Genomic DNA, 27,104 nt, shown 5'->3' on the forward strand with positions numbered 1-27,104 from the left:
CTGGGGATCAAGCCCACAACCCGGGCATGTGCCCTGACCGGGAATCGAACCCCAATCTCCTGGATCCTAGGTCGACGCTCAACCACTGAGCCACGCCCGGCCAGGCTATGTCATCTTATTGAATGACTCCCTTAGCATTAAATAAAAACCCTCCTTCGTCTCTTATTACAGTCTTTGTTCTAATGTCTAGTTTGTCTGATATAAGCAGATATACACTTGTTTTTTCTTTAAGTTTCCATTTGCATAAAACATCTTTATTCCAACTCCGCTCTTACAGTCACTGTGAGGCCTTATATCTGAAGAGAGTCTTTTGTAGGCAGCATATGTTTGGGTCTTTTTAAAAAAAATTTACTCAGCCACTCCATCTTTTGATTAAGTTTAGTCCATTTACATTTAAAGTAATTATTGATAGTTATGGTTCTTGTCACCATTTTATTAATTGCTTTCTAGCTGTTTGGTAGTTCCTCTGTTCATTTCCCCCCCCCACTTTCTTCCTTTGTTATTTGATGATTTTCTATAGTGGTATGATTTAGATTCCCTTCTCTTTATGTTTTGCATATCTACTATAGAGTTTGACTTTTTGGTTACCATGACACTAATAAAAAAAATCATTTATAACTGTCAATTTTAAGTTGATAACTTCAGTTTGAATGCATTCTAAAGCTTATGTTTTTATTCTCACCCCATGTTTTGTTTTTGATATCATGATTTACTTATTTTTTATCTTCTGTATCCATTCTAAAATCTTTGTTTTTATAGTTGCTTTTACTACTTATGTCTTTTAACATTCAAGCTAGCTTTGTAAGTGATTAACCTACCACCTTTATGGATTTAGATTATTTTGTATTTTACTGTATCTTTACCTTTACCAGTGAGATTTATACTTTCTTGTTTCCCTTTTCCTATTTAGCACCCTTTTGTTTCAGCTTAAAGAAGTCAATTTTACATTTTTTTTTTTTTATTAAATATGTTTTTATTAATTTCAGAGGGAGAGGAAGAGAAACATCAGTGATGAGAGAGAGTCAGTGATTGGCTGCCTCCTGCATGCCCCCTGCAGGGGATTGAGCCTGCAAACTGGGCAGGTGCCCTGACCAGGAACCCATCTGGGATCTTCTGTATCATAGGTCTGCACTCAACCACTGAGCCATGCCAGCCAGGCCATTTTGACATTTCTTCAAGGCAGTTTTAGTAGTTGTGAAATCCTTCAGATTTTGCTTGTATGGAAAACTCTAGCTCTCATTCAATTCTGAAGGGCAATTTTGTCAAGTGGAGTATTATTGTTTGGCTGGTTTGTTGTTTTCAGAACTTTGAATACATCCTGCTATTGCCTTTTGTCCCCAAAAGTTTCTGCTGAGAAATCACAGAGTTTATTGGAGCTCCCTTGTATATAACCAATTGTTTTTTCCTTGCTGATTTTAAGATTCTCTTTGTCTTTAACTTTTGACAACTTAATTATGCGTTTTGGGTTGGATCTCTTTGGGTTTGTTTCATTTGGAAATTTGTAATACTCTGCACTTCCTGAATCTGCATAGCTATTAACTTCCTCTGGTTCTGAAAGTTTTTATCCATTATTTCTTCAAATATTTTTCTCCCATTCTTTCTCTCTTTTCCATCTAGGATCCCTAAATGCAAATATTGGTCCACTTTGTGTTTTCCCATAAGTTCCTCAAACTGTCTTTACTTTTTCATTTTATTTTTGCTGCTCTGATGGGATGAATTTCTCTACCCTGTCTTCAAGTTCGCTGATTCTTTTTTCTACTTTATCTAGTCTTCTAATGAACTCCTCTATTGTATTTTTCAGTTTAGCTATTGTCTTCTTCAGCTCTATGATTCTGTTAGATGCTTTCTTTTATTTTCTCTCTCTGTTGAAATTCTCCCTTTGTTCATGATTGTTCTCCTGGCCTCAGTAGGCATCTTCATGACCATCATTATAAAGTCTTTATCAGGTAAATCACTTTTCTATGTTTCATTAAGGTATTTTTATGACATTTTATTTTTTCATATGAAACACATTTCTTTATTTTCTTTGTCTCTGTGTGTGGGTGTCTATGTAGGAGATGAAACAGTTGCCTCGTCCAGTCTTAAAGGAGTGGCTTTTGTAGGAGATGAACTATTTATTTATTTATTATTTATTTATTTTTATAATCTACCCTAGCTCTCTTGTTTGTCTGCATGTACTTTTGTTATTTTCCTAAGAAGACAGCGGCTTACTCTGTACTTAATGGTTCCCGGTAGTTGACAGTGTTTCAACGTCTGTCAGCGTCCTAAGGTGGGTAGGATCTAAATCATCACCTAGATTTAGGCTGACTGGACATCGGATCCTCAGGCAGCAGCCTTTAAAGTATCCAATTAGGCCTATTTCAGGGGAATACTAGGGAACAGGCATTTCTGTCCCCTCTGCACTGAGTGGCAGGGTGATAACTAGTTAAGAACTGTTTATTTGTTTGCTACTATTCCTCTAAACTCATGAACATAAGTTCCTCTGTTCACCAGAGCTAAGCTATCAAAGGATGCCAGCCACAAAAGCCAGATTGCCAGATGTATGCCCAAGCTCCTTTCTTGTGGGTACTACTGACCTAGGGTAGGGCAGAGGGAGAGCCAAAGATAGTACCCACCAGTCTCTCTGGTCTCTGATGAGGATTACAGTCAGGCTTCTAGATGTGTGTTTAATTAGAAGTCTACCCCTTAGGCTATGGCTCTGAAGATGTTAATAAGCCTCTTTCATAGAAAAACTGGGTATTTCTGTCAGGTGCTTCTGAGCTGTGCCCTGGATGCAGGGGTGGCTGAGTGAGTCCATTTGTGCCCTTTAAGCATTATTTCTCAGTTTGCTGTAGCCTAGTGGATCTTTTGATACTAGCCCCTTTGGCTTGCAAAGCTAGGTGTTTTGGGGTGTCATATTTCAGGTGCAGGTCTGAAAACTTGAGTTGCCAGATATTGGGTTCAAACCATTTGCTCCTCAGAGAATAACGGGGGTTGTGAGTTCCCTTCCAGTTATGGATTGGCTTGCTGAGTGGGGGATTTAGGGAGAGATCGTGTCTCAGCCTTTTTTGTTTCAATGTGTATTATTCCTCATTTGTCTGAAGTGTAAGAGTTGCTCAGATAGTTTTTGGATTTCTTTCAGAGGGAATTGTTCCATATATAGCGTATACTTGGTGTCTGTGGGAGGTTAATACAGATCCTCCTACTTCGCCACCTTGAACTGGAATTCCATTTTACATGGATTGTCTATCTTAGGAGGAAAATAATTTTATTATTTTTATTTTGTGGGTCAAACAACAGGGGAACAGATAGTTTGCTATTCTCGTGGGGTAAGTATCACCTATGGGGTAAAGGGCACAGTCAGGTTTTGATCTCCAAAACAGGATCTCTTGAACTACTATAAACAGTATTGAAACTTTAGCTAAAGTGAACTAATAAAAGGACAACTCTAGGAGTTGTTTCCTCAACCACACTATTGACAGAAGATGTTATCTTTTTACTCTTTTGCTCTAACCATATAAGTGTTAAATGGTTAACAGAAGCCATATTATAAATACAAACATTCTCTGTCTTGCTCATTGTAAAACATTTCTAACATTCCCATTTTCTGAGGTCTCTCAGGTCATTTACATGTCAGCATTTGCCTCATTATAGTTGTTTGTTCTAATATTGACTGAGCCATAAATATTCCTTAAAAGCTTCTAGGTATAATTGTGGTGGACTCTGTTTCAGTTTGCTAGATAGAGTTGAGAACTGGGGTAAGATTCCTTTCCTCTGTCAGTGATTTCAGCTGTCAACCTCTAAAACTGTGAAACAGGGAAACTGTTATTAGATGTGTTTCTGTCAAAGTAAGGGCACTTCGGAAACGAATGAATCTAGAACAGCCAACTTCTCAGTCTCTTGAGCACTTTATTTGTTATAAATACAAGTCAATACCACAAGATGGCACCTTCTTACTTTCAACATCCACGATTACAAACAATTATCTTCATAAAATGGTTTCAGCTTTTTAATGTGTTTTAGATATTTTTGAAACCTTATAAAAGCAAGACTTGCTATAAACAGGATCGGCGTTTGATGTATAGTAAATGAGGTCAGATAATTAAATTCAAAAAAAGAATTTATAAATATTTGGATAAGAAAATTGAAATTACAAAAGCAGAGTTTGTCATTAAACTGAATTACAACTGTGTGATTAATTCTATAGCTACGTTGCTAACTTTTTGTTAAAATGCAGTTTTAGTAATCAAATCACCTCATTCTCCAATATAACCACTTATTTCGTTTGTACACCCTAACGTTCAGTACAAATCTCATTTAGAAACCACCTAGCTTTCATCTAGTTCACCAATTACACACACTCTGTTTCTTTCAATAGATGCAATCCACGAAGTGCCATCATCCCCTGGCTACAAAGCAAAATACAATATTTAAAGGTAAAAACTCAGAGAATTTCTGAAATGGCAACCCATTCTCTGTGTTCATGAAAATAGTCAATCCAATTTGAAAGTCTTTGAACTAATGTAAACTCTAGAAAACTCAGCGTTGAAGTATGGGAAGAATAAAGACCTGCACTAATATAGTGCGTAAGGATGCAGTGTCAAACTCGCCATTTACAGTAAATGCCTTGGTTGGGTTTTCTTCCGGATTGTCATCATGCTGCTGAAGATACAGTTTACTCAAGTCTGGGGGAATCCCATCATGTTTTCTTCCCCGCACTTCCAAACAGGAAGAGAAGGGTTTTCAGGTCCCTTGGGAAAATCAAAAAATTAAACACTCACACCCACAAACAACTTGAAATAAAAATGGCAGACCAAATAATCCTTGACTCCATGTCCAAATGAAGTTGAGGCGATATTACGTTTGCAGTATTTGTGTTCTGCCTAATACATCACACTGTGAGATTCCTCAAAAAACTGAGAAGTCAGAGCTACAAAAGAGAAAGCAGTTAAGGCAGTTGATGTCTACATTTGGATTTCTTTTCCGGGTTACATGTCTAGGTCTCCATCGTAGGCTAAGGTCAGAGGCTTCTGCTGGGGAGGTGTGCTTTGATGTGGTTTTGGCTTCTTGCTGCAAAGGGAAAAGGATTCCTGAGACAAAGTTCACAGAGCTCTGTTTCATCTGCCAAACACGACTGTGAGGTTTAGAAATTCAAGCAGTTAAGTGACAAAAGATTATTTTCTCTGGACTTCTATACTTTAATGCTGTTTTTAGAAGCCATAGTGCTTTCAAAATCTTAAAAATGGTTTGATGGAAACAATGAACTTGGTAGAGGGCTACTTTCCTTTCCTATTATTGTTTATACACAGTAATGTGAACATCTGCTGCTCAGTAACTCCTAAGCTACTGCAACCTCACGTCACAGATGTTTAACATCACAAGCTGCCGGAGTAGCCAGACCCTGGTGCCTTACCCTGGTCTTGTTTTTAAGTAAAAGTACTTCAGCTCTGGCCTTAAACCTGACATTTAGCTGCCAAGTCACTGGAGTATGTCAGGGAAATTAAACCAAGTCTGCACTCTTCTCACCTGGTTTTACCTGAGGCCACCAGCTTTGCAAGGTCAGGAAGGGCTGCTATGCCTTCTCAGAGAAAGAAGCTGAAATTAAGTACCATTCCCAGTTCCCACAGCCACACCCCAGACCCCAGGCAAAACCACCTCCCTTCTTACACTCTTCGGTTCCCAGTATGGGCGAGTCTCAGTGCATGTTTATGAGTATTTATAGTTTGAGTTATGCCACCTGCTGCCCTAGTACTGATTCCCTTCTTCCTCTGTCTTTGCTTTGCCTGCCTCTAGAGCCCAACTCTCTCTTGGGTTATCTCACTCATAGGGAGCCATCTGACTCCCTGTCTCCAAATTTCTATACTATTTTTTTTTACAGTAACATCTATTATTAATTTGATGGGCATTTTACATAAGATATCTCAATAAATCCCAGAACAACCCTGAGAGGGAGATATTAGAATAATTGCTACTTTACAGAGAAGGATGTGAGAGGTTGCTTAACCTCTCTCTCGTCTGAATGAGTGGCAGAGCCTGGATTCTAAGCAACACTAACTCCCAGCCAGACCCGTGTGTTTAACCTCTTCAGCACACGCTCTCTCTACACGTGCCATTAGACACTTGGTAAAAGCAACTTTCTTGTGTGTCTATATGAATTTTTATACTCTGAATTTAAATGAAAAACATTTTAATGTGTACAATTCAGTGACATTTAGTACACTCACCAGGCTGTGTAACCATCACTCCTGTCTAGTCCAAGAACATTTGCATCAGCTCAAAGGGACACTCTGTACCCACTAAGGAGTCTCTCCCCACTCCCTCCCCAGCCTGCCCAGCAACCACTTACCAACTTCCTGCCTCTGTGAATTTGTCTGTTGCGGATAGTTCACATAAATGGAATTCTACTATGTGTGAACTTTTGTATCTGGCTTTCATTTAATGGTTAAAATGGAGAATTTTATGATATGTGAACTTTACTACAATTAAAAAAGTTTGATAAAATGGTTTTTGGAAGAATGTCTTAGTTTAAAATGCTCAAGTTCTAATTTAAGGAGAAAAATATTTTTTAAAGGTTTGATGTATAAAGCAAATTATAGGAGCTAAAAAGATAAAATGATTAAATAAACTATTAAAAGAAACCACAGATCCTAATAGTGCCCCTACCCTGACAGCTGACATGCAACAGGTGCTCAATGGACATCAACTGCAGGTAAATGGTTTCCAACCGGGGAAGTCGAAAGGCAGAACCATGCTTTAGAGTCCTCTGTACAGGGCTCCTCACCCTTTAGTTTCCTGCTTCCCAAGTCCTTTCCACTTCTCCAATGGGTGTTTATTGCATAATTAGATGAGTAACACTCAATTTAACATTATATTAATACATACATATGTGGCTGGGTCAGGCTCTAGTATGGAAAATGGACTCAGATTAAATGAGGTCCTGAGTACTCTAATCTGGTACATTTAAAGGTACCAAGAAAACACTCAAGAGTTTAGGACAACTTGCAGTGACAGCTTGTATATCCACCCTGGTGTCTGGTGGCAGTGATATTGAGGGTTATGTTAATGTCAGGAATACCTGGAGTTCATCTGAAATGACAGTAGGGGCCCCCTTGCTCACCTACTTTTTTTCTAGGGCAGAGAAAGAGATGGAGAAGAAATATAAGTGCTTTTAAAGAGCTTTTGGCAATCCACTCTTAGTTGGCATTTGCTAAATGTAATTGGGTAAAGCGAAATGGGATTGCTGAATTCTAGGGAATGGGAAGGAGGGATAGAGATAGCTCGATCTTATAAAGAGATAATGATATTTCCTTAGAGACAACTAATATGGTTCAGCCAGTGTGAGCTGGGCCTGGAAAATCCTGCTCTAAATATTAGATATTTTTATAGCACTTTTCACTTATAGAATTATGAACATTGTGTCTACTTCTAGGGAAAAAAAAAAGCTCCTAATATATAAGCCTTGGATTTTTGTGGGCTGTGGGGTATATTGGGAATCATTGTGATCTCACTTTATGATGAATTTTTTCATATTGTGTAATCTCTCAATTGACTCTAAAATCATAATTATGAACGTGTGAGATCTGAGAACTTTTATAGAGTTTAGAAGTTCTCAAATGTTGGCAAACATTGAATGTGGTGGTACTCTGTTGAGTAGCTGTGGCTTTGCAAAGCTTCTGAAGTAGTAAACATGTTGAGTGGAGAAGCTGAATGGTAGGTCTGCCCACTGCAAAGCCAGTAAACAGGAGGCCTGTCATTTTTTCTTCAATTACAGTTGTCATACACTATTCTGTCAGTTCAGGTGTACAACATAGTGATTCGATATTTATATAACTTACAAAATGATCACCCTGATAAGTCTAGTATCCACCTAACACCAAGTATAGTTACAACAATATTATTGACTATATTTCCTATGCCGTACTTTGCATCCCTGTGACCATTTGTATAACTGCCAATTTGTATTTCGTAATTCCTTCACCTTTATTACCCACCCACCCAATCCCTCACTTATCTGGCAGCCTTTAATTTGTTCTGTGTATCTGACTTTTTCTCTCTGCTTTATTTGCATGTTTATTTTGTATTTTTAGATTCCACATAAGTGAAATATGATATTTGTCTTTCTCAGTTTGACCTATTTCACTTACCATATTACCCTCTAGGTCCATCCATGTTGTCACAAATGTTAAGATTGCATTCTTTTTTATGGCTGAGTAATAATACATTGTATACATATACCAAATCATCTTTAGCCACGATCATCTATCAATGGACACTTAGGTTGCTTCCATATCTTGGATATTGTAAATGCTGCAATGAACATAGGGATGCATATGTCTTTTTTAATCTGTTTCAGGTTTCTTGGAATATACCCTCAGAAGTGGGAATGCTGGGCAATGGCAGTTCCATTTTTAATTTTTTTGAGGAAATTCCATAGTGTTTTCAACAGTAGTTGCACAAATTTACACATCCTTGCCAGCACTTGTTTGTTGACTTAGTGATGCTAGCCATTCTGACAGGTATAAGGACATATCTCATTGTGGTTTTAATTTGCATTTTCCTGATGATTAGTGACATTGAATATCTTTTCATATTGCATGTTCTCTTTGTAGAAATGTTTATTCAGGTCCTCTGCACATCTTTTTGTTGGATTGTTTATTTTTTTGTATGAAGTTATGAGTTCCTTATACATTTTGGATATTAACCCCTTATTGGATGTATCATTGGTGAATATCTTCCCCCATTCAGTAGGTTAATTTTATTGATGGATTCCTACTCTATGCAAATATTTTTAGTTTGATGTAGTCCCATTTGTTTTTTTGTGTCCCTTGCCTGAGGAGACATATCCAAAAAGGTGTTACTAAAAGAGTTTACTGACTTTATTTTCTTCTAAAAGTTTTATGGCTACAGGCCTCACATTTAAGTCTAATTCACTTTGAGTTTTTTCTTTATATAAGTAAAAAATTGGTATAGCTTCATTTTTTTTGCATGTATATGTCATTTTCTCAACACCATTTATTGAAAAAAATGTGTTACTCCATGGCATGTTCCTGCCTCCTTTGTCATAAATTGGTTCACTGTATAGGTGTGGATTTATTTGGGGGCTCTCTATTCTGTTCCATTGATCTATGTGATCTATGCCATTGCCACACTGTTTTAATTATTATAGCCTTGTAGTATAGTTTGATATCAGGAAGAGTGATACCTTCAATTTTGCTCTTTTTCAAGATTGCTTTGGCTATTTGAAGTTTTTTGTGGTTCCATAAAATGTTTAGGATTTGTTCTAGTTCTATGAAAAATGACACTGGTATTTTGATAGGGATTGTACTGAATCTGTAGGTTGCTTTGGACAGTACAGACATTTTAATGATGTTAATTCTTCTTATCCATGAGCTGAATATATGCTTTCATTTAACTGTATCTTCAATTTCATTCTCCAGCGTTTCATAGTTCTCCAAATACGGGTCTTTTACATCGTGATTAAATTTATTCCTTGATATTTTATTCTTTTGATGCTATTGTGAATGGAATTATTTTCTTAATTTTTCTTGTTGGTCATTATTTGTATATAAAAATTCAACCTATTTCTGAATATTATTTTTGTATCCTGAAACTTTACTGAAATGATTTATTAGTTCTGATAGTTTTTGGTGGAATCTTTAGGGTTCTCTCTATATATTATGTTGTCATCTGCAAATAATGACAGTTTTACTTCTTCATTTCCAACTTATATGCCTTTTATTTCTTTTTCTTGTCTGATTGTGGTGGGTAGGCTTCTAATACTATGTTCATTAAGAATGCTGAAAGCAGACACCCTTGTCTTGTTCCCGATCTTAGAGAAAACTTTCCAATTTTCCTGTTGGGTATGATGTTAGCTGTGGGTTTGGCATATATGGTCTTTATGTTGAGTTATGTTTCTTCTATTCCCCACTTTGCTGAGGGTTTTTACTATAAATAGATGCTGGGTTTTATCAAATGTTTTTTCTGAATCTTTGATATATTTTTTCATTTTGTTTATGCAGTGTGTCATGTTAGTTGATTTGTGGATACTGAACCAATCTTGCATCCCAGGAATAAGTCCCAGTTGATCACGGTATATGATCTTTTTCTATATATTGCTGAATTTGGTTTGCTGATATTTTAACGAGGATTTTTGCATCTATTCACCAAAGACAATGGCCCATAATTTTCTTTTTTAATGTCTGTCTGGTTTTGGTATCAGAGTGATGCTGGCATCATAAAATGAGCTTGGGAGCCTTTCTTCCTCTTCAAATTTTAGAATAGTTTGAAAATTATAGGTGTTAATTCTTTGGTAAAATTCACGTGAGAAACCACCTGGTCCAAGACTGTTGGTAGTTTTTTTAAAAACCGATTTTGTTAGTAGTTATCAGTTGTTCAGATTTTCTGTTTCTTCCTGATTCAAAGATTGTATGTTCCTAGTAATCTATTTGTTCCAAGTTTTCCAATTTGGCATATTATTGTTCACAGTATTTTCTTATAATCATTTGCATTTCTTGTTACTGCTCCTCTTTCCCTTGTGGTTTTATTTGGACTTTTTCTTGATGAGTTTATTGATTAAAAAAAAATCTTTTCAAGGAACCAGCTCTTGGTTTCATTGATCTTTTAAATTGTTTTTTGGACTCTATTTTGTTTATTTTCTTCAACAACTCACTTTGGCTTTGTTAATTTTTCCTTTTAAGTTCCTTTAGGTATTCAATGAGACTGATTGTTTGAAATTTTTGTTTTCTTGAATTTCCCTCTTAGACCTGCTTTGTCTGTGTCCCATAGATTTTGGATCCTCATGTTTTAATTTTCAATTGTCATGAGTTATCTTTTGATTTCTTCCTTGATCTCATTGTTAAGTACCATGTTATTTAGCCTCTGCATGTTGGTGTGTTTCTTGGTTTATTTAATTTAATAGATTTCCAGTTTGATACCATTGTAATCAGAGAAGTCTGATATGATTTCAACCTTCTTAAATTTTATTGTGACTTGTTTTGTGGCTGAACATGTGGTCTATCCTGGAAAATGTTCCATGTTCATTTTGAAAATAATGTATATTTTACTCCTTTGGGTGAAATGTCCTAAAAATATCAAGTCTCTCTGATGTAATGTTTCATATAATGCCACTATTTCCTTGTTTATTTTCTGTCTGGAAGATCTATCCATTGCTATCAATGGAGTGTTAAAGTCCCCTGCTATTACATTTTTACTGTTGGTCTCTCTCTTTCATGTGTATCAGTATTTGCTTTATATATTTAGATGCTCCTACACTGGGTGCATAGATGTTTACAATAGTTATCTCTTATTATAAAATGTCCTTTGTCTCTTGCTATAGCATACTTTTAAAGTCTATTTAGTCTGATATACATATTGCTACCCCAGCTTTTTGAAAATTTCCATTTGCATGAAATATCTTTTTCCATCTCTTTCAGTCTGTTTGTGTCTTTTAATCTGAAATGGGCCTCTTGTTAGGCAGTCTATATATAGGTCTCATTCTTGATCCATTCAGCCACCATAAGTCTTTTGGTTGGAGCATTTAGTCCATTTACATTTAAAGTAATTATTGATAGGTATGTGGTTATTGCCATCTAATTGTTTTTGTAGTACTTCTCTGTTGCTTTCTTATTTTTATTCTCATGCTCTCTTTTGTATGTTGATAACTTTTTAAGTGTTGTGTTTGGATTCCTTTCTTGTGAATCATTTGTAAATTTTTGGTTTGTTGTTACCATGTGCCTCAGTTATACCAACATACATTTATAGCTATTTTAAAATGATGGTTTCTTATGTTGAAAAACATGCAAAAATCACTACAAGTTTTACTCACCCCCCCCACCTTTGTTTTCATCATTTTTTCACTTCTTTGGTATGTGTTTTTGTGTATTCTTTAATTTATTGTTGTAATTTTACATAGTCTTCCTACTTTTGTCTTTTAACCTTTGTATTAGTTTATAGTTGGTTGATCCACTGTTTTTATTGTTTGCCTTTTAAGTGAACATTTTTTCTTTCCTATTTTCTTATATTTTGATCTTTTCTTTTCTTCTTAAAGAAGTGCCTTTATCATTTCTTATAATACTGGTTTAGTGGTGATGAACTACTTTGGCTTTAACTTTCCTGGGAAACTCTTTCTCCTTCAACTCTAAATGAGAGCTTTGCTGGGTAGAGTGACCTTGGATCTAGGTCTTTGGCATAAAATATTCAGTGATGAAAGGCAATCTCTTGTGGCCTGCAAAGTTTCTGCTGGGAAAACAGTGAATATTCTTATGGAAGTATGTAACGGACTGCTTTTCTCTTGTTTTTAAATTTTTCTGTTTAATTATGATGTGTCTTACTGTGGGCCTCTTTTGGGTTCATCTTGTTTGGGACGCTCTTGCTTCCTGGACTTGTATGTATGTTTTCTTTGCCTGGTTAAGGAAGTTTCCAGTCATTATATCTTCAAATAGGTTTACAATCCTTTACTCTTCTCCTCCTGGTACCACATGATGTGAATTTTGGTTTTCTCCATGGTATCACAGCAATCCTTTAAACTGTCTTAATTTTTTAAAATTTCTTTTTTCTTTTTGCTGTGCTGGTTGTTTTATGCTACCTTGTCTTCCTTCCAAATCACCGATTTAATCCTCTGCTTCATCTAATCTGCTGCTAACTCCCTCTAAGGTATTCTTCATTTCAGTTAATATAGTTTTCATTCCTGACTGTTGTTTTTTTTTTTTGTTTTTCTTTTTTATGGTTTCTCTTTTTGAACTTTCCACTGAGTTTTTCTATTCTTTCCTTAAGTTCATTGAGCATCCTTATAACCAGTGTTTTAAGTTATATTTCTAGTAGATTGCTTAACTCCATTTCATTTAGGTTTTTTTCACCTGGGACATGTTTATTTGTTTCCTCATTTTGGCTGCCTCCCTGTTTGTTTCTATGCATTAGGTAGATCTGCTGCATCTCCCAGTCTTGGCAGAGTGGCCTTTTGTAGTAGGTGTCCTGTGGATGCCAGTGGCACCTTCTCCCGGGTCACCTGAGTCAGAGGTTCCAGGGTTGTTCCTTGTGTGTATTCTCGTGTTGTAGTTCAGCCTTGATTGCTGTTTAAATGTCAAGGGGTGGGATTGGCCCTCATGCTAACTAGCTGTGAGGACTGGCCAAGATGACAGTGGACAAGGTGCTATGCAAGGATAACCCCATGGAGATGGAATTGCTTTAGCAGGGTTCTGGTGCCTGCAGAGTCCATCCTTTGGTGCATCATTTGTGGAGCTAGTTGCATGGTGCTCTGGTGTGGTCTGAAGTTGGATACTGGGTGTGTTGGTTCTGGGATTTCTTGAGAGGGGCTCTAGTATAGGCCAAGGTCAGCTGTGGCATGTGCACAGCCTGGGGCCATGTGGTAGGAGCTAAAAAGTGACCTGTGGTTGATTGCCACCTGTGCTGGGCTTAGAGGTGCCTGAGAGGTGCTATGCTGTGAGCCGAAGAAGGCTGCCACTAATATGAAGTCCATTTCACAAGAGGTACATTACATACCAAGGCCAGCTGCAGCTTTTTTGGGGTTTGTGGACTTTGAGAGATTTTAGGGAAGTCATTAGCACATGTTGAGACAGTCTGCTTGTGTGAAAAAGCCGCTGAAAGAGGTTCAGGCCAGTCTCGATGTGGCATCTTAATATTTTTAGTTATAGGACTTCTGTTTAGCTAATCTAGTCTTCAGGTGATTATCAATGATGGTTGTTCTATAATTTAGTTGTAATTCTGAGGTGGTCATGGGATGATGTGAGCACAGCATTTACCTACTCTGCCATCCTGACCCAAATTCCTCAGGAGACAGTCTCTGGAGGCCCTGCTCTCTTTCCTTTCTCCCTTACAACTAAACTTTACTTCTATACATATTTCACCTGAATTTTGGCATCAGAAAAGGTCTGATCACCTCACTCACACTAAAGCAGGACCCACAAGTGCCGGGCACATAGACCACCACCAGTCATCAGTATCCATCATGCAGCCCTGGCTGTAAGGGATCATCGACTGATACATTTTAAAGTGACCTCTTCCACGATCATTTGCATCTTAGTAAAGTACAAACCCACTCAGCCAGAAAAGTAAGCTCATTATGAACTGACAGGCAAGCTGCGAGCACTTCTTAGCACTGTTGAATTCAAGCCACAAGGACTCATCACCAGGCCAGTGGAGATTAAATGGTTTGATGAAAGCAGAGAACTGTCTGTTGTTTAGGTATTTATTCCCAAGGGCTGGCCCTCTGGAAGTGGGAGCAGCACTCTCAAACTTCAGCAGAGTAAGTGCCCATTTACTGAGCTGTGCTGAGCAAGGCGGAATGGATGTCATTATCTAGAGTGACGTCCAAGCACTAAGTCTAGATTAACTACAAGCTCGCCTAGTGGTCGCCCCCATTAACTGCCTCACAGACCTTTATTGCCAGGGTAGCTGGAACATCAGCAATATTTCAAAAACTTCAAACACTAATGGCAGAAGTACACAGTGGTATTTGAATAAAGTGATCTTTAAGAAGGCTATTTTTCTATATTTTCTCAAAAACATTTCTAGCCCAGCCGGGCGTGGCTCAGTGGTTGAGCATTGACCTAGGATCCAGGCGATCAGAGTTCGATTCCCGGTCAGGGCACATGCCCGGGTTGCGGGCTCAGTCCCCAGTCAGGGATTGGCCAGGACACAGCCAATCAATGACTCTCTCATCATTGATGTTTCTCCCTCTCCTTCCCACTCTCTCAAATCAATAAAGATATATTTAAAAAAAAAAACCCCAAAAACCATTTCCAAATTGTATTATAAATTGTGTTCCTCTAAAGTACACATCTAAGACCTGGCATATTATAGCAGTTGTCTTAAGCATTTTATTTTGGGGAAAAAAAAAAAAAAATCTCAAACTATCCTCCTCTAAATCTTTTGCAAGCTATTTAATAGAAGCATATGCTGTGATAGTATCTATTTGAAATCCTGAGAAAGCTGGTTAGTAAGGGTATATGCTATGTTTTGATATCAATTAGATCTTTTCCCAGGTCTGACGCTTAATTTAATTGGAAAACAAGGAGAGTCTAAAACATGCAAAAGTGGTAAACTGCACTGTCATAAAAATGTCTAATATTTATGTCAAAGTACTTTACATAGATTAGATTATCATGAGGACACAATAAGGCAATGAGGTGTTGCTATTATCACCCTCATTTTATTTTAAATATATATTTTTATTGATTTCAGAGAGAGGAAGAAAGAGGGGGAGAGAGAGAGAAACATCAATGATGAGAGTCATTGATCAGCCGCCTCCTGCATGCCCCCTGCTGGGGACAGAGCCACCCTCATTTTAAAGAGTAAATGATCCTCAGAAAAGTCAAATACTACACCTGAGGTCATCAGCCTAGTAAAATCTATTCTGGGTTTGCCTAACCCCAGAGGCTATGCTTTTTCCACGGGTCTGCCCGTCTCCAGAGTTTTTTTGTTGAGTAACCCTAAAATCTCTTTAGGCAGCACCTTATTTGTTTTACTTATCTACTCATTTATTCAATACATATTTATCAAACTAGTGCTCTGAAAAATATATCAATCAAATATAGTAGTTATACCTCTGCCCTTCCCTCCCACTAGAGGAGGAAGATGTTTGTACAGATAATTACACCACCAGCAGGGGGTAAATGCCACAGGGGAGGAGGCATGGACAAGTTATTCTCGAGTGTTTGATAAGGAAATGTTGACATTTGAGCTTTACTGGGAAGAACTGGTGGAATGCCGATACCTAATGATAAAAAAGTCATCTAGATGAATGGGACATGAGGAGTAAACCAGGGAAGCAGATGACTCCTTGTGAAATTAGAAGGTGCCATCCTAAGTTTTTCTAATAGAAAAATTTAAGAGCAAAACTTCAGAACTAGAATTATTTAGAATAATGGTTCTCAGCTTTGGCTGCGTATGAAAATTACTTGGGGTCCTTTTAAACATCTAGATGACCTGGCCCCATATAAGACTCATTACATCAGAAATCTCCTGGGCTGGGACCCAAGTATCAGTCCTGTGGAGGTGCCGGGAGATGCCAGTGAAAAAAACAGCCACCAAGCTGAAAACTACTGATAAACATCAAAATACTAAAAGGGAAAAGTCTTGATCAATGTTCAGCCTCATGTACTTTCTGATGTTATTTGAAAATCATATAAATGAATATTTCAACTGAGGACAAAGATAATGATCCTGACATGGTTCCACTTAGTATAACAAGCCACTCATGAAAACATGGGGTGTAAACTAATACTTAGTACTTACCAAACAAGGTAGGAAGTAAATACGAGGAAAATCATGATAAGAAAACCACCACCGGAAACACCATAAACCCAAGTTTTTACTCGGCCATCTGTTTAAAATAGAGACAAAACAACAAACAGCATACAAAATATTTCTCATCTGAATTCTGAGTCTAGCATAAATCACGAACACTCAATTGTGACAGCTATCAAATGTTAGGTAGTCTCTCAGAAATTTCACAGTGCTAGACAGACAGACAATCATCACTTCATATAATCTAACAACTGGCAAGCTTATACATGTACCACAAAAATGTTGTAAAACATCTTGACCACACAATTATAATTTATTCCCTTGTTCTATTTAAGAAATAATCCTGGATCCAAAAAGAATTACTAGGCCTATTTTTGGTGACTTTGCTTCCTGAATAATGTCAAGTAGACAAAAAGTTACGACCAAATGAGCTAATCTATTTACCAAATTAATATAAAATTATAACCATATGTGAACAAATATACATTATTTTGGATTTTATATTTGCTAAAGAAAAATAGATTCACCAAACAGTCTGCTCAATTTTGTGACTTCTACTATATAAGGTATAACTTAAGTGTATGCATGTTTTTTCTATACATAGACTTGTTTCTGGAACTCTAGCATTTTTTTGCTCAATTTTCTGTGAGCATATAGTTAAAGAATTGGACTGACAATGGAACTGTATTCCTTTCTGAAAGATATATACACACAGATGGTTCATTATACTATGTGAATATAATCAACTGCAGGTCTAAAAAACAGATATTAGCATCTTACTCTAAATGTTTGCATGGGATAAAGCAATCAAAATCTGTTGTAAACAATACCCCTTTGGAATAAAATCAGTGTTACATTTAATTACATTATGACCACTTGTAACAGTTCTTGCTTACCCCACATTTTCAAGCCTCAATTAGGTTTTAGGATGAGTTTTCAATGCAGTAATATTTTTCTATGGACAAAAGTCTTTTTACATAGTTTTTGATCTCTTTGAAACATTAATGAATCAATCCCCTAGTCTGAGTTTTTTACATTGATAATTTTAAAAAGTCTTCCCTCAGTGAGAATGCACCTTTAATCTTACTGTCCCTAAGCCTAACAGAGTTGAAGTATTGGAAGAATCCAGTGCTTTTAAATCCCCAGTAGAGATGTATGTGGTCAATGACCTTTAAGTGTGTTAAAAAAGAATTAATATAACACTTTAGAATAACATAATGGATAGGGCAAAATTTCAAACTGTAAAAAAGATATGCAGTGAAAAATGAAAAAAGTCGTCTTATCCTGTCTCTATCACTGTTACATTTCCTAGTGAGTCATTTCACAGTTGGCCCTGCATATGCAAGCATATGTATACACAAACATGATGCATATCATTTCCTTGCATTTGTACTTCTTTTAACTTAAAAATCTTAGAAATATTTTCATTCTTTTTAATATCTATAATTGCATTTTTTTCATTATTCTATTTATACACATTTGTTGTTTCCACTCATTTGCCATATAACAAGCAACCATGTAATGAATAGCATTCACATATTTATTTTAGTGTATGTGTATATATTTGTATGCTGAATTGCTAAGATTAGAAATATCATGCCATAATGTATGAGCTATATTGCCTAGATGCCCTCCTAGAAGTTGAGCCAATATATACTCTCATCGTGAAGACAATTTATAACCTCTTTTCCCAGACTAAATATATATATATATGTGCTTATATACATACATATATGTATATACACACTAGTGTATATATGTATGCATATATACACATACATATATATTTGCATACATATTATTGATGCTTTAATTAGACCCCCAAAGTTTTAGGAGCTCGTTTGTGGATTTGAAGACTCATTTCCCTGGAACCTCACCTTAATTCTCTTCTGAAATATGGTCTACAAGCAACAGGTAAGCTAACTTAGTGACAACATAAGATGTTCTTAAACGTTTATGGCATGCCCAGTCATACAGGGGAGTCAAAAGTGAGTGAAACACTGTGGTCATCCTTAAAAGTTGGCTGAGGAGTGTACATCTTGTTTCTCCCACAAGATCTAAGGGTCGCTGGGGCTGGGCTCTGGTTTATTGCTTCACCTAAGCTCATCAAGGCACCTTTGGGCCAGCAAAGGCCTAGGATATAGAAGGGAAGTTCCCAGGGTGTATTGTGCCTGAGCTTTGTCTGTTTCTTCCCTGTCTCTGCCCCGTCCCCTGTGCCACTTTGCTCAGTCGTTATTAGTAGAAGGGGTATGGGTGATAGTACCTTGCTTTTGTTTTCTGCGCACTTTACAAGGTGGGAAGCAGAGACCAGTGCTACGTGAAGGCCTTAACGACCTGCCTTTCACTTCCTAGTGGTGTGTCTTTGGTAAAATTAATTTATGTGGGCAGCTTCAGACTCCTAATCTCTAAAGTGTGAATAATAGCATCTCATTAGGTTGCAAGAACATAATGAGAAGGTTCCTGCAATACAACAATCACAGAGCCACAGGCTGTACAGAAAGCATCTAATAGATGTTCATTCTTGTTCCTTATAACCAGCGATTCCTGAGCGCTGACACTGTGCTAATACCCACAACAGTCCAGGGTAGGTGTCTCTAGATTGATCTCGTCGGTGAGGAAACAGGTACACTCAGTGACAAAACAGGCACACTCTGAGCCGTGATGTCAACAAGGCCTGTCCGCCTTTGAAACATGTTTTCCATGGTTTCACCAGTGTTTCTCACGCCAGATAGGGTCCTCGGACACTTCCTTCCACGTTCTGCTTTTAATTTAAATTATACACACAAATTCACAGTTGTAAAAGTATACACTGCTGCAGAGGTAATGAGCAATTAAAACATTTTTAAAGGTTAATATTTTGGTTATTTCAATGTCTCTTAGACTTGGGTGAAGAAATTTATCCTCAATCTATGAAAAATTTTACATTTAAAAGTGATCATACATTATATTGTCTCTTCTCTTTCCCCATTCTTTCAGTCATGATCATTGTTCATACTATGACTCCTAATCCCCTGTAAGATTTACCTTTCTTAACACATAACTGAAACGTACCTGGATCAAAGGGCTGAAGAGACCATCCTTTAAAAATATCATGTATCCTTGAATTCACAGGTCTGTTTTTCCCAGCAAGGTTTTTCACATGAGCTTTTTTATCTTCTGAGCCAGGAACTTTCATGCAGTAATCCAGAAAACCACTCGACCTCATTATCTCTGTATAACCTTTCTCACAGCCACAGACTCCGCCCTACAGCATACAAAACATTTTTATGCTTACACACTGAGCTGTGTAGATGAAAAAGAATTTAAATGTTGGACTCACTTGATACTTGCATGTCATGGCAATTTCAGGTTTTTCAGCAACAGACTTGCCAAAGGGATGAAAATTCAATAAGTAGTTCATCTTTCTGAGTTCCAAAGTCAACCCTAAATAAATCATCAGCTTTTTCGAGTGGCTTACAATTCTTACACCTTCCAAATATGAAATCGCAATTCTTGGGCAACAGAGGGTATTAGCTACATCATTCTCTCTCTGGTAGAGATGCTTAAGGCATTTAATATCCTCAACTCTTGCTGCTGGCTGGTCCAGATTCCTGCCCACTCACTCCAACCTGCTCTTGATACTGAGGAGCGAAGCCGTGGGAATTACGTACATATCTTCTCTGAGTTCTGTGCGCTTTGAGCTCTGTTGCTGCCCCGGCTGCTGAATGCCTCTCACCGGCTACCATTGGTCAGTAACTGGTCTGAACTGCCTGCCTGCTTGGAGGCTTGTTTCTGCGCCCAGTGAGGGCAGCCCAAGGGGGCGGGGAGGACCACCAGAGGCACATGTGTATGAGAAGAGACCTGTTTAAGGAACATGACATAACTTTTTGAAAAATTATATATGCACTGCACATTCGAGTGCCATTGATTAGAATACATTGCGCATTTTGCATTAATTCCTGAGCATTGGTAGATGGGAGTTGAGGGAGAACAGGAAGGAAATTTCTGCTTAAAAAAAATATATATATATATATATACACACACACACATGTATATATACCTACATATAAATTTTATCCATAGGCATTTATTTAACTTAAAATAAAGTAAAAACTTAGACTACAGTATTTATAGTACTTACTAAATACCATTGAACAAATAGGAACATGCATTTATAATAACTTTCAAAATAATTTAGGCAGGTGAAAGGCAAAGAATAAATCAATGGAGAATATTTATTGATAAATAGAGCTAATATATATTAGATATCTGATAGAGTTATAGAAAAAAGACTGCTTGCCTTAACACATGTCCCTGCAAAGAAATTCTTAATAGCTGCGATTCTTCCTGCAAGTGCCTCTAGATGGTATCGTGGGCACATGAACTGCTGCTTGGCTCTGGCTGACTGGAAGATATCTAGCAGCACGTGGCTAGCACAGCAATTAAAATACCTGTGGGCATCTCCAGCCCAGGACTCACCTGTGTACAGTAGGAGAAAGGTTTTCTGCAGGCTGGGTTACACTGCCGAATTGCAGCAGGGCGTGCCTGAGGGGAGCAGCCGCCTACAAAGGAAATCCCACCATCATTTGCAGATTTTTCTATGATAAACTTTAAAAAACATTTTTTCCTCTCTCTCTGGCACTGGCCACTTTGTAACAGTATTATTGTTTTTTTCTGTTTGCTGACACGTGGCCCAGTCTATTTTATTGATTACCCCAGGATGGATTGTTTGAGCTGGGAGGCTCTGCTAACAGAAGCTATTTATAGGAGATATTTTTATACCTGCTACTGGCAATGTGATTCTATCATGTGGCTATGCTTGAGGGTGAAGTCTATGAGTGCCAGCATTAGTAAAAGAACCGCTGAAATCTCAATTTAAGTACAGGAGCATAAAATGGATCTGCTCCAGAATTTTTCTACATATGTTTTTCTCCAGTTCTGGAATACCCCAGCTAGGTACCAAGCCAATTCCCAATAAGCAAATGCTAAAAGAAGGCCAGTAATCAACTTATGGGACCAGAATATCAAACACTTTGGCAACATATTTCAATCAGGATACAGACACACACATACACCCTCTGACCCCACATACTTATTTTTAAGAATAAATGTAGAGGCCCCAGGAGGGGCAATCATACATCTGACACAGTACTCATTAAATATTTTTGAGTTAGAGGGTAGAATAATGCATGCCTCTATAATCACCTGCATATTAGTCTTGCCTTCCTGGATTCCAAGTACTAAGAAAAGAAATCGTATAATATTTGAGGGCTGTATTTAAACCTTATTTATAATATTGGCTGCATTTATAGACTGTAGCCTTTGCCTTACTATAACTGTCAACCAGTTATAGTTTGATTTTGTAGCCGGCAAAAGCCTTGGGCATAAGGCAGTGTAGAGAACAGTCAGAGCTACAGTTTCCTTGAGAAGCAGCTATATCCTCACTGTTATTGGAAAAGAAAATAACCCACACAAAACCACACCCCGGAATTAGCACTTTTGTGTGAAGTTATTAATTTGGGCATTAGTGGAAATAACCACACAGTCCAGTTGCGACCAGTTTGGAGGGGTGATTTCTACTCTTTAAACCAGCAATGTCCAAAGTGCAGTGTGGGAGCCCCTGCAGGAGGGGATCTCTTGGGAACTCAGAAGAAAAATATTTGAATTTATATAGTTTATACAACACTTTTGTTTTTTTTAAGAATGAAATTAAGCTCTAATAACACTTAGCAGACGATACTAGTAACCTGAGCTCTTTCATCAGATGCCCATGTGTACTTTGTGCATGAAGCACCCTGTGTAGAGAATGCGTAATGCAACCAGTGCCACTCTAATTCTCATCCTATTGCAGAGTATGTATGATACTTTGTGTTCCTGGTCAGCTTGATAACAATAACTGATGAAATGTACAAGTAGCTTAAAATAAATGACTATGAATGAACTGTGGGTTAAAGGCAATACCAACAATGCAAAACAAATACACAAGGAAAAGGCAGAGCAGACCGTTCTGTTCCTATAGAATAGAAATTCTCTCTACACTAAGTACTAAGTAAAAATGATGGCAATTTAATTTCTTCTGATAAGAAGGCATAAAAACCCTTTAAAATGATTGAGAACACTATTTGTAGACCAAATTGTATCCATCATCATGAATGAACGGTTCCCTCAGTCAAAATTTAGATATTAAATAGTAATCACGACCAGCACAATCTCAAAAAACTAAGCTTCCAGTGATTGAATATAAGTATCTAGAATTTTCAGCAAAAATTTTTGTATATCCTAATAAACCCTTCAATTTCATTCTCTGTATGTTTTAATAATATAAGTCCTCAAAAACTTTTTACTAAGAAGATACATGGTTTAAAATTTTAGAGACCATTGTTTTAAGCTATCATCTGTCTGTTTTTGTCTGTCTCAGATCATGATATTTAAGAAAAATTTGTTGTGTTTCAGCTTATTTAAGTTATCTGATATGAGTCTTCCAATAAAATCGTTTGCTTTCTGAGATGCGAAGGTCTAGTGACAGTTTGACAAGATCATCTAAGGCCATCTGTCCAGTCTTTCCTGCTTATAATTTGTAAGCTAATTCTCCTCACTAACAGCAACATTCAGAGATCTTTTGGAAGTACCCACATGAATCTGAGGTAGCAATACCTGTGACATTAATGCCATCTGAACGTTGGCACCATACAGTTCGTTCATTATTGTTCCAAAGACTTGCTTTCCATGTGTAGTGAAAACATTTGCCTCCTGCAAGCAAATATGATAACAGTGGTTCTATTATACCTGACATAGAGGAAGAGTAAGCTGAGTCAATCAAGCAGAGAACTGAAAAGTGCTCTTGGTACCTGTACAAGGACGTGTTTCCAGGACCTGCTGCGGGCAGGTGTCTTGGTTTTCAAAAGACTGAATTATAAATGTCCTCGACCTAGATTGGCGGCCCATTGTCTCAAAGCTTCTTCCATCGATGCAGGTTAATTCGCACGTGCTCCACTCTGACCATTCCGTTAAGTGGCAGTCTCCTGGAGGGTCGTACCGTACAGGGCGGGGGAAACATGGAAACTGGACTTGGCGACATTTGCGTGGACAGGGTTCACAGTGAGAATCGTGCTGGTGGTGGCACTGTGATGGGGGTGGGCTCCACATACCAGACATTCTACTTGGACCAACATTCCAATCAGAAAGCACTAAGGCTGATGACTTAACTTATGGTTTAGTCTAGTTTAGGAAGAAAGTGGCATTACTTTGCTTCAAATCAGTCATATCTGGACAACACTGTGTGTCTGCCAGTGATAAACTGTTTTCAAAGAGCAGCGTAACATCATAAAATTGCTGTTCACGGAAACTAGATGAAGAGAATAAGTTGGTCATTAAAGTGGCTATTTTTGGCCTAAAGAATGTTGAATTTAAAAAACTAAACATACACATTTGTGTGTATATTTTACATTCCATACTACAAGGATATATTAAGCCACCTTAAACTTATGCCATAAATCCTAAGTTATTAGAATTAAAATAAACTCATACATTTTATAGTAAATAAAATTTTATACTAATGACTTTCAGTTACATAGAATATGACCGTTTGACAGAGGGCTTTCATCAACATATAGCTTCACTTGTCTCTACCATGCCATCTCACCAAGGCGCCTCCACTCATGGATTCAGCCAACATTTTTGGAGTACTGGCCAACATGCCAAGTGCTATCAGGTCAGGTATTAACACATTTTCTAGATGGAGCAGCCATTGCTTAAGGGGGTGAGACCATATGCCCCAGGTAAAACACCAGGGAAGTGACAGAGACAGGATTCTAAGTTAGCTCTTAAATTTCCAAGCCCAGGGTGGTGGTTTTTCCCTCTTGCCTCCATTGTCGGTACATTCCAAAGATAACCACAATTGAAAATGAATTAAAGTTAATTAAAAACATCAATTTTGGCTAGATAGAGCTTCTTCAGAAAAGCTAATACAAAGTCATTAAGATCACCCCGTAAGGCACTCCCGATGGTTCAGACTGCGTACCTGGGCAGGGCACAGCACACGGCTGCTTCAGGGTGCCATCTTGCAAGGGCGTTTCTTCGCACTGGGCATCGTCCACACGTACCGCAGAGCTAGAGACAGAGCCATTGTGGACCACACAGGAAAGGCTGCGGATCTGGACGCCTTCCCCACATTCTCCACCCTGGGAGTGGAAAGGACACTGTCAGAATCACTCGAATAATTAGTGTCTCAGAGTTTTGGCTCCTGCTACCTCTTGTTCAAAAAGTAAACCCTAGTTGTATAATTCAGCAGGTTTCTCCTCTTGGGAGTTCTTTCAATTTTTTGGTTTTTTTTTTGGCAAAAGCAGTCTTTCAATTCTTGACAATAAAGCATTGCTAAGCAATTCTTCGAGAGCTAACGGAGAAGCTGAAGAAATGCAAATTTATGCCATGGAGTTTCTGTTCTCAGAATATGACCATTCATTTTGGAATTCAGCCAGAGTTGACTGAAAAAGAAAAACAATACATAATTTGTCTAGGTGTACGTGATAAAGTGGCCTAATCTATAATCACTCCCCCAGGAGAGCAAGCACAGCCACAGGGCACAGGTTTCTCTTTTACTCTGCTTGTTCTCTCTCGTGGGGAACTCAGTCCTTTCTCCTATGGATTAGGTTGGGGTTTCCAGTGCAACAATGATTTTCTCTATTGCCAAGAGTTGTTTTCCCAGCATGCCTTCTGTGATGAATAATGTTCTTTGAAGATATTTACAAAGCCCACTCAGATTATTCCTGGCAATTAGAAAAATTTTGCACAATGTTGCACAGAAACAGCAGCTCAGAATTGAAAGGCTTAGTGGGTATCTGGCCGAAGTATCTGCCTGATGAAAGGTTTCCTACTGGAACACTTTTGTCATATACTCATGAGCATTCTTTCCTCAGTTTTAGAAAAGAATTCCATTGGGTATTTCAAGAACTTTGTTTTAATCCCCACCCGAGGATATTTTTCCATTGGTTGTCTTCCATACGCACCCCAACAAGGGCCCAGGGTCAAACTCGCAACCCAGGTACATGCCCTTGACTGGGAATCAAACCCGTGATCCTTCTGTCTGTGGGCCGATGCTCTAACCACTGAGAGCACTGACCAGGGATATTTCAATAACTTTTGATGATAGCTCTGTTTTTACGCAAATAGCTTATAAAACAGAGCCTAAGGTGCCCGGCCGGGAGTAGCTCAGCGGTTGAGCATCGACCTAGGATCCAGGCGATCGCTGTTCGATTCCCGGTCAGGGCACATGCCCAGGTTGTGGGCTCGATCAATGACTCTCTCATCATTGATGTTTCTGTCTCTCTCTCTCCGAAATCAATAAAGATATAGTTAAAAAAACACACAAAACAACAGAGCCTAAGGCAAGCTTTTCTGCTACAGAGGTGAAATCCCAGGGTGGCAACAGTGAGGGTAAAAGAACTAGTAGGAACAAAAGGAAACAGAAGGCAGCGTTAGCAAGCGGGCCTCAGCTCCCCCAGTCCACACAGATGCCTTCTCGGGCAGCCACATCGCCTTCCAGGCAGGCCACCTGGCAGCACCGTGCTCAGGCCCACCCGTGACGGGCCGGGGAGAGGCAGTTACAGGCCACTTCCCCCCTGGGTCCTCTTCTCATGGATGACCTTTCATCCCAGGGAGTATTAATGGCTCTGCTTCCAAGGTGTGCTGCTCAGTTCCCCCTAAGTCTAGAAGGTGGAAGAACTAGAGCCTTTATGACTCCTGCTGGGATGGCGGGGGCGGGATGGAGGGAGAAGTGCCCGAGCCTTCACCCCTCTCCTCCTGCAGGCTGCAGCCCACTGATGCAGTCTTAGGTAACAACAGCGTGGCGACTGCTCTGCCCTGGGAAACTGCATTTCATCTCCTTTATCCCTTCTCCACCCCAGGACTCGGACGCTGCATGGCCTAGGCCTTGGGGTCACCGTGGCTCTTGCAGTGGCAGGAGTAACAAATACCAAGGTGGGCAGCTAGAGCAGTCAGGACATGCAACAGGCGACCTGGGGGCTGGTGGCTCCGCTGAGCACCCCCCAGGTCGAGGCACAGTGGCCACAGCTACTTCGTGTCAAGGGCAGGCTGTAGATAGAGCACTGGAGGTGCAGGATGGTCCACGGGGACTGCCGGGACAAAGTCCTTATGTAAGGAAGTTAGAAATCAAAGACATACTGGCAAAAAGAAAGGAGGCAACTTGTAGGAACTTAAAACCTAAAGAACCTGCGGAGGCACATAAACTGGGATCCTCACATCTTCTTCCAGAGCTGTTTTAACGGAATTATGATTTTATTTATCTAAGATGGCAGTCCCCACACTAGACTCATCAATACCTCACATTGCTCTAATCCTTTTTATAGCTGTTGTGAAATTGTCAAAAAATGCACCCTAATTTTGAACCTAAGTGCATTTTTTTTAAGATAAGTGGAGATTCAAAGCAAATGCCATAGTAAATGTTTACTCCCTGAAGTAGAAATAACTAGTGTAAGTTAACTTTCATTTTGGGGTAGGATTTGCTCTTCTAACTTATTCTATAAGAGGGATCTAAGAATTGTCTAAGGCGTACATTTTGCTGTAGAGTATCAGACTTTGTGGACTTGGAGAGGAGCCTGAAGATCCAGGGGCAGGTATGACATTTGAAAACATTGCCATCTGGAACCTCAGTAACAGAAGATGCAATTGATTCGAGTTTTGTTTGACATTCCAGGAGATGGAGTATAAGGAAATGGCAGGAAACAAGTCTGCATCAGGGGCCTATTTAAAAACCAAGACAAACTATAATATGCTCCTAGTATGTAACCGTGTTCAACCTTAATCTCACACCTCTGACAACAGCAGCCACAATATGAAAAATCAGCATCACAATGATATCCCTCATA

At 38.4% G+C, this 27,104-nt stretch overlaps 1 protein-coding gene across 1 annotated transcript in view; it reads right to left on the reverse strand.

The window, feature by feature from the left end:
- Nucleotides 1–3,868: 3,868 nt before the first annotated feature.
- THSD7B (thrombospondin type 1 domain containing 7B) overlaps nucleotides 3,869–27,104 on the reverse strand; it is a 630,654-nt gene continuing 607,418 nt past the window's right edge. Inside the window, exons 21-27 of the mRNA XM_087819873.1 lie at nucleotides 24,242–24,401; nucleotides 23,070–23,243; nucleotides 22,876–22,971; nucleotides 20,701–20,783; nucleotides 19,294–19,486; nucleotides 16,231–16,318; nucleotides 3,869–5,049 (exon numbers count right to left, since the gene is read on the reverse strand). Coding sequence (XP_087675999.1) covers nucleotides 4,968–5,049; nucleotides 16,231–16,318; nucleotides 19,294–19,486; nucleotides 20,701–20,783; nucleotides 22,876–22,971; nucleotides 23,070–23,243; nucleotides 24,242–24,401 — 876 coding nt within the window. The 3' untranslated portion in view covers nucleotides 3,869–4,967. The remainder of the gene's footprint in view (nucleotides 5,050–16,230; nucleotides 16,319–19,293; nucleotides 19,487–20,700; nucleotides 20,784–22,875; nucleotides 22,972–23,069; nucleotides 23,244–24,241; nucleotides 24,402–27,104) is intronic.

Source organism: Miniopterus natalensis, chromosome 8 (assembly GCF_054644295.1).
Source record: "Miniopterus natalensis isolate mMinNat1 chromosome 8, mMinNat1.hap1, whole genome shotgun sequence".
Lineage (NCBI taxonomy): Eukaryota > Metazoa > Chordata > Mammalia > Chiroptera > Miniopteridae > Miniopterus > Miniopterus natalensis.